We start from the raw sequence: 9060 nt of genomic DNA on the forward strand, positions 1-9060 counted from the left end.
AAGTGCTTTGAGAAACTAGTTAAGGATCACATCACCTCCACCCTACCTGACACCCTAGACCCACTCCAATTTGCTCACCACCCCAATAGGTCCACAGACGATGCAATCGCAATCACACTGCACACTGCCCTAACCCATCTGTACAAAAGGAATACCTATGTAAGAATGCTGTTCATCGATTACAGCTCAGCATTTAACACCATAGTACCCTCCAAACACGTCATTAAGCTTGAGACCCTGGGTCTCGACCCCGCCCTGTGCAACTGGGTCCTGGACTTTCTGACGGGCCGCCCCCAGGTGGTGAGGGTAGAAAACAACATCTCCACCCCGCTGATCCTCAACACTGGGGCCCCACAAGGGTGCGTTCTCAGCCCTCTCCTGTACTCCCGGTTCACCCATGACTGCGTGGCCATGCACACCTCCAACTCAATCATCAAGTTTGCAGACAACACTACAGTGGTAGACTTGATTACCAACAACGACGAGACAGCCTAAATGGAGGAGGTGAGGGCCCTCAGAGTGTGGTGTCAGGAAAATAACCTCACACTCAACATCAACAAAACAAAGGAGATGATCGTGGACTTCAGGAAACAGCAGAGGGAGCACCCCCCTATCCACATCAACGGGACAGTAGTGGAGAAGGTGGAAAGTTTTAAGTTTCTCGGCGTACACATCACGGACAAACTGAAATGGTCCACCCACACAGACAGCGTGGTGGAGAAGGCGCAACTGCGCATTTTCAACCTCAGGAGGCTGAAGACATTTGGCTTGTCACCAAAAACACTCACAACCTTTTACAGATGCACAATCGAAAGCATCCTGTCGGGCTGTGTCACCGCCTAGTACGGCAACTGCTCCATTGTTGTCCTTCACCCAAGCCACTGCCTGTTCACCCCACTATCATCCAGAAGGCGAGGTCAGTACAGGTGCATCAAAGCAGGGACCGAGAGACTGAAAAACAGCTTCTATCTCAAGGCCATCAGACTGTTAAACAGCCATCACTAACATTGAGTGGCTGCTGCCAACATACTGACTCAAATCTCTAGCCACTTTAATAATAAAAAATTGGTTGTAATAAATGTATCACAAGTCACTTTAAACAATGCCACTTTATATAATGTTTACATACCCTACATTACTCATCTCATATGTATATACTGTCCTCTATACCATCTACTGCATCTTGCCGATGCCGATCGGCCATCGCTCATCCATATATTTATATGTACATATTCTTATTAATTTCTTTACACTTGTGTGTATAAGGTAGTAGTTGTGAAATTGTTAGATTACTTGTTAGATATTACTGCATTGTCGGAACTAGAAACACAAGCATTTCGCTACACTCGCATTAACGTCTGCTCACCATGTGTATGTGACCAATAAAATTTGATTTGAGTGCTTCAATAAGGCCATTCTACTACCAATGTTTTTATATGGAGATTGCATGGCTGTGTGCTCGATTTTATACACCAGTCAGCAACGAGTGTGGCTGAAATAGCCGAATCCACTAATTTGAAGGGGTGTCCACATACTTTTGTGTGTATATATTATATATATATATATGACAGTGCATTAGGGCTAAGCTTGGCTACAATATTACAATTTGATGTTCTAAGCATCAAGGACCATAAGGCTATTGAGTGACACATTGTCTTTGCTAAGCTTGTTGGATACATTGTTTACACAATTATATTGCGAATTTATATTTCTGTGATATTTCTGTGATAGGGAAACAGAATGCGCATCCAATCACATACAACCTATTGACCTATTGTTATACCAACTACAGCGTGGTGTGCTTTTCTATTTCAGCTCAACAAATCCAGATAAATATGCATGAAAGAAACGCTTACCTTTTAATGTACAATTTACGCATGAACGTATTTGTTTTTCCTAGAGGGGTGCGCTGATCGGTTGATTTATCAGAAGGTTGCCACTCCCTATACACCAACACAGGGATGCACAAAAAAATATGGATGCTGAGCTGGAGCTGAAAGGGAGAGTGTGATAGGATGCGAGCCGCATTTGGCTATTTCAGACGACTGAGATGCCGGTTTAATTTCAAAATACGACTTTCAGGAACAAAATTTGATTGTTTTCAGAAACAAAATGAGATTGTTTTCTCATAGCACACAGAAACAACAACGTAACTATATGCCAAGTCCTCGGTCTCCCTTCTTGTTTGCGGTTTTGGTGTGCAACACAGCATCAGCAACTCACATTCAATCATGCAGCTTCGATCCCCGTCCACGACTCTTAAAGGCGCTGTATGGTCAATCTGTAGTCTGCATTGGTCGGGCAGCGTTTACCGTACGGTGATAGCTTCTACAGAAGTCATGGCATTCATAGTTCTTGCGCTTCGCCAAGCAGCGCAGAGCTGTTGTGAAGGAAGTTGTCAAGGAAGTTAGTTTGTGTTTATACAGGACCTCCCGCCCTCACCTACCGTTAACCAATTACGTAAATGCGGAGCTATACAGAGCCCTACACATTGTTACCCAATTTGAGAGGCACACGGTGATGCGGAACAGAGCTCAATTTGGCCTCCGCGAGTGCGTCACACCATCCATACGGCGCCTCCAAACACATTTCGGATCAAGCATAAATTGACTCTTAAAAACGTTGACCAGTACGCAGTCAGTCGCACATGTGGCGTACTGAACACAGAATATGAGGTTTTCAATGTTTCGCTTGGGGGCGCAATGGATTTTCGGCCTCTTTTATCGCCTCTGTAGCCGCCCCCTTCGCTGGCTCAACCAAACAAAGAGCTAAGGAAGTGGACGCTGTTGCTGAGAGAGTTGTGAATAGAAGAAGGCCAACAATGTTGTGGCGGCTTGGAAGGCATTCATAAATAGTTGCATATTTTGTATATTTAAGGTGTATAATAAGAATGTATCCAGATTATTCTTTGGTCCAGCTGTTCAACTTGCTTACAGGAATTTATGTGCACCTGGTGCTGAATCACTGGGAAATTGTTATCCTTCCTGAAAATTCATTAAATTAGATCCCACTTTGCAATAGGCTATAGCACTTTCCCTAATGCGATTTACAATAATTACAATATACTTTTTTTTGCAACTCACACTAAAGGATTTCCAAACATACATACAATTGAGATAATGAACTGACAATATAATAACATTGTAATTACACTGCCTACTGTTATAATACCATACAGGCTAAATAAACAGACCTGTATAAGGGAAACTTATTGAAAAGTAGGTCTACTGGATATTTGGAAATGCCAACTATAAGTAGTCTTGCCCTATCTTATATTTTGCAATATTTATGGTAAAAGGAAAAAGTATTTTAGCAGAGACATTTGAACAACTCTGAAATCAGTTACACCTGATTGAGGCACTGCATCTCAGTGCAAGAGGCGACACTATAGTCCCTGGTTCGAATCCAAGCTGAATCATATCTGGTCGTGATTGGGAGTCCCATAGGACGGCGGACAATCGGCCCAGCGTTGTTCGGTTTGGCCGGGGTAGGCCGTCATTATAAATAAGTATTTTACTTGCCTAGTTAAATAAAAGTTAAATAAAAAATACAGTTAAATGTGCACGGGTCCATCATCAATACCCTTTGAAGCACTCAACAGTCATCGCTTCAGGCATCTCAATGGCTGTGGCACAACATTGATAGATTGAGGCTATTTGTCAGTGTCTAATCTATATTGTGGCCCTGAGTGTCAAGGATGAGGTTAGCCTATTACATGCTTAAATAAAAATGCTAATTTCCAATGGGGTGTGATGCAATGGGTGGCGAAAGATCTTGTTGAAGTGATGTCTCATGGTTAGTAATGTTTAGTCAACACATTAACCTAGACTTAGCGGTGGTAAATGATGAGTTGTGAATGTAGCAGGTCAAATTGGTAGATTGAGTAAATTGAGCAAAATCCATTCCATAGATTGTGTAGACCCCCCTATACATGCATGAGGAAACATCTGAAGGTCTTTCTAAATAAATGTGAATTGGGAACATTTAAAGAATTCCACAATAGATTACTCTTGCAGTATGAAAATGTCTCACTAACTTAGGTCCATGTACTGAGTGTAAAAAAGTTGATATATAGCTGATAACCAGATTAATAAAAAAAAAGCTTATGGTCAGAAAAGATACAATGACATTTTCCCATTCCTAAAGCTGCATTATTGATTCAAAATCAAAAGTTTATGCCACAATTCAAAATGAATGGAACATCCAGATCACAGGTTTACAGAAGTGGAAAGTGGATAACCTATCCATAGTTGGTTGTGGCATAAACTAATATGTTATGTCACCATGTCTTAAAATCCTTGGCGGCACCAATAGGTGTCACTGGGGTAGCTTGGTCATTGCGTAGGGATGCTTGCCATCAATGGTGTACATGTATGTACTTATCAATTGTTTCATGGTGGTGCTAGGACTAGTGAGGGTGTGTCAGAACCGGCAAGGCCCTCTCCGGAGCCACCTCTGCTTGAAATTGAGTGAGGAGAGCGGGAGCAAAGGGGCTTGGATGTTTCTTGTTTCCATGAGATGTTGAAACCACAACAGGAAGTACATTCTTTCTGTAGGGCTGAAGATCTGGACTTTAGCCAAACTATGCAAACAGATACTACATGAGCCTTGATTACCGTAATTTAATGCATGTTTCTGTAATATTTCGCTAACAATTGTCTGACTTGGGATACTGCATTGTGTCATTCAACGAGGAGTGACAGGTATTGATATGCCACTGTAAGTCAACTGTAATACTGTGAGTCAACCCACATTTGAGTAATAAGATAGGCATACTGAAAGCACTATACAGAACTAAGAGTGTTGACTGAAACTTTTGATAAGCAAATGTCTTTATATCAATGTTGACTAGATGTTTAGAGTTTTTTTTATACAATACAAGTAGTTTTTAATGACCTTGCACGCAGTTAATTAAGCATGTACTCTGGTCACATGTAAAGCAACACATTTTCCATTTTTATAATCTAATATACATTGCACTTGATTAAATCTGAAATGAATTCATTCTGTGTGTAAAGAACTGTATAAAGTATTGCCTATCTATATCCACACAGTCACAATACAAGCCAGCACCATATTGGTGTCCACTGTTTAGCTGGTTTGAAATACATTTAGATAATTCTCAAATTATTAGAGAGAACTGGAATTTCAAACTGTACTTGCAGGTGCTTTACACAAAATGTGTTGATATGCAACATGGAAGTAGTTAACCATTTGGTTCTTCCTGGAAAGATACAGTATAAAGTACACCAACCCTGTATACCGTACAGCTCCAGGGTACAGTTTTGCCTAGGTACAGATCTAGGATCAGATTCTCCTCCCGCAATCCTTTTACCATTATTGGGGAAAATGCTAAACTGACCCAAGATCAGCGTCTAGGTGCAACCTCACTTTACACCATACTGTATAGCATGGCTGTATAGCACTTCACAAGCATACTTATGCAACTGAGCCACCTAGTGGTTAATAACAATGAACTATGTTAATGGTCCGACATTTTACATTCACCTGGTGAAACAGAAAAAAAATTGCATATACAAATGTGCAATATAAATGTATAAGATTTATAAGAACATATGCACACATACAATAAAAACCTAACACATAAAAAAAGGTCAGAATTTACACAGAATGGCAACATTAATAAAGGGATGACAATATCTTCCACTTCACATTTCTGAGAATAATCTTTCAGGGGTCCATTCATTCTCAATTTTAACACTTCAACAATTAATTTGCATACATATACAGACAATCTGTCCTCTGAAATGCATTTTCCTACTCGTCTGTAGAATTGTTTATACTGTTCCAGAGCATCATATTCACAAGTTCATGTAAAAAGTCTAGGGTACAGTAAATCCATTTGAATTGAATCACTTTGACAGTACACCTTTTGATTTGAATGAAACCTTCCATTCATATTTGCCCATTGTAGAAGTGCTCAGAAAGTTACTTTTTGGACCTGAATGCTAGAACATTCTAGAGATAAAAGGTGGGGACTGAGGGGGGGTAATGGGTTTGGGTTATCTTTGTATGCATTTTTGGGATATCTTTGTATGCACTATAGAGGGGATGAGGGAGTATCATTTGGGACATCCTAGGCCTGAAAACTGCCTGTTGAGTTGACGTTCTGTTACGTTTGCAGCTCCAGGAGAAAGTTTATATTCTTTGACCTCCTCTCCTCCACTGCAGTGTGGGAGTCCTGCAGGTCCTGTAGGACACTGAACAACCTTGTGACCCCGTCCAGCTTCTTCTCACCTGGGACAGGAGGCCAGATAACAGATTCCAGACTGGGATCAACCAGCTCAGAGATACACAGAGACATATCTTTCAAACACACTTTAGCCACAAGCAGCACCGCAGCTGAACATGATGTCCGACAATGCACTCAGAGTATTTGCACGTGCACTTAAATAGCTACAACGTGATAGCTGCAGGACCACAACCATAACCGCAATCATAACCATGACAAATGCGTGCCCTCTAATGTCTAGGAAGGCACGTAGAAGGGTATAGAAGGGCAGATAGTATAGAACCCCCAACCAGGGGTACTTGAGAAGACTCATGAGACCTACTGGTAAAATGCATATAAAAGGGGTACTTCAGGGGTACTCCGGGCAGAGCAAAATTCAGATGGTGGAAAGTAATCAAAAAAGGTTGGGAACCACTGGTATAGAACACAGAATTTGGCCTGTTGTCTTTCATTACAATCGTATGCATTCAAACAAATAATAACCAGCAACTTGATTATATACTGTATATCATTAGAAGTTTCAAGGACCCTACCTTCAGAATTTGTGCTCCTAAGTTGAAAAATGTAGGGGCACACAAATGTAGGAGCACACAAATGTAGGAGCACAATGCATTTTTGGGGGGGTATTAAAGCGGCAAGCCACAGTTAAAACAATAACAAAGCTTTCTCAACGTCACTGTTTCGGTAAAAGGTTGAGGGATGCGGCTAGGGAAATATAACCACACTCAAATTGATAGACAGAGTTATGGATGCAAGGACTGACCATACCTTATATCGAAATAATAGTTTAAACCATGTTTTGAGGCTCTATGTTTTTTTTTTACATTTACTTTGTTTACAAATATTGGAAAAACAAGCTAATATTATGGCTTCTGATGGGGTACGACAGTAGAACTAAGCTCATGGGGAATTTCTAAGTTATACGCTTCAATAATCAATAGGTTTACATAATTAATTTATAAGTCCAAAAAGTGATGTAGTAACTGCAGATTTCCCCTTTAATAATAAGAATTGCCAGCAATTACAAAATTCAGGGTTTAGGAGCACCATCAAAAAATATATTGTAAGACTGAGATATAGCCTACATTGGGCCAATTTGAATCCTAGCTACATTTGAATCTAATTTCCTGAATAAGCGCTCCCTTTTTCTTTCTTTCTGTGCCACAATAAGTTTGCATACTACTGAGGCTGTGAGACAATAAAATAAATAAAAAATCACTAAAACAGTTATTACCTGGGTGATTGTTTTGTAGGGGCACTGGTGCTCCCAAATAAAAATTTCAGGTAGAACGGCAAAATATTTAGTAGCACATGCCCCCCAAAATTGTAGCACTGTAGAGCCTGGGCCCCAATTGCATGAAACACATTAAGTTAATTTCCCCTTAAGTCAGTTGCACAAAACATTTCAAGGTGAATTTCCCCCGTAAATTAAGTGAAAAGGTTAAGGGTACACATGGGGTGGTTACAAAAGGAAAACAACCAGCTAGCTACTTAGCTAAACAATTGAAGATGCACAATCCATGGCTACAAAGCTAGCTGGCTAGTTTGCTATAGGTACTCTGTAAGCTAACTTGATGTACTAGAAAGTGACTACAAGAAACATGATTTATTATCTTCTGAAGCAATTTGGTTATCCTGTCTTGATTGTAGAAGTTTTATTTTGCGATCTCACAAAATGATAGCAATCTCTTTGAGGAGTAATTTATGTAGTGAATCAGGCATCTCCATGGTAACCAGATACTCTTTCTGCCATACATGCCTTCAAACTACCATAAAACCCCTCATGTATGCTTTGAACTAAGGAAATATTTGAGGGGCTCTATGCAATGGCCTTAAACAATTCCCTTGGGTAAGGGAAAATGATTCCTTAAGGTAAACCCTTAAGGGTAACCCTTAAGATGTTTTATGCAACCAGGCCCTGGGCTCAATAAAACATATGAAGTTAATTTCCCCCCTTATCTTTTCCATTAAAGTTTCTTTAACTTAAAATGTTTTGTGCAACTGACTTAAAGGTGAATTCCCCTCTTCAATTAAGTGAAAAAGTTAAAGGTGCAGCTTAAGTGCTTTATTTAGTATGGATAACAACGTAAACAGCATGTGGAGTTGAATGTTGCTTTCCTCTGCCCTGTTGCAAAAGGAAAACATCAACCAGCTAGCTAGGTGTATAGCTAGCTAACTACTTAGCTAAACAATGGAAGGTGTACAATCCATGGCTACAAAGCTAGCTGGCTAGATAGCCATCTACAGTTGAAGTCGGAAGTTTACATACACTTAGGTTGGAGTCATTAAAACTCATTTTCAACCACTCCACAAATTTCTTGTTAACAAACTATAGTTTTGGCAAGTCGGTTAGGACATCTACTTTGTGCATGACACAAGTAATTTTTCCAACAATTGTTTACAGACAGATTATTTCACTGTATCACAATTCCAGTGGATCAGAAGTTTACATACACTAAGTTGACTGTGCCTTTAAACAGCTTGGGAAATTCCAGAAAATGATGTCATGGCTTTAGAAGCTTCTGATAGGCTAATTTGACATTATTTGAGCAAAATTGTGGATGTACTTCAAGGCCTACTTTCAAACTCAGTGCCTCTTTGCTTGACATCATGGGAAAATCAAAAGAAATCAGCCAAGACCTCATAAACAAATTGTAGACCTCCACAAGTCTGGTTCATCCTTGGGAGCAATTTTCAAACGCCTGAAGGTACCACGTTCATCTGTACAAACAATAGTACGAAAGTATAAACACCATGGGACCACGCAGCTGTCATACCGCTCAGGAAGGAGACTGTCTCTCTGTCTC

The 9060-nt window shown here is 40.2% G+C and overlaps 1 protein-coding gene across 6 annotated transcripts in view; it reads right to left on the reverse strand.

The window, feature by feature from the left end:
• LOC129820130 (CAP-Gly domain-containing linker protein 2-like) overlaps positions 1 to 2698 on the reverse strand; it is an 88755-nt gene extending 86057 nt beyond the window's left edge. For 4 of the 6 annotated variants that reach the window (XM_055877065.1, XM_055877074.1, XM_055877047.1 and 1 more), the window contains exon 1: positions 1857 to 2698. Coding sequence is in view for 1 of the 6 variants with exons in the window: in XM_055877083.1 (XP_055733058.1) it covers positions 2224 to 2233 (10 nt within the window). In the remaining 5 variants the exon portion in view is untranslated. The remainder of the gene's footprint in view (positions 1 to 1856) is intronic. The other 2 variants (XM_055877083.1, XM_055877056.1) reach the window with 1 other exon arrangement.
• Between the last annotated feature and the right edge of the window lie 6362 nt (positions 2699 to 9060).

The sequence above is a fragment of the Salvelinus fontinalis genome, chromosome 2 (genome assembly GCF_029448725.1).
Source record: "Salvelinus fontinalis isolate EN_2023a chromosome 2, ASM2944872v1, whole genome shotgun sequence".
NCBI lineage: Eukaryota > Metazoa > Chordata > Actinopteri > Salmoniformes > Salmonidae > Salvelinus > Salvelinus fontinalis.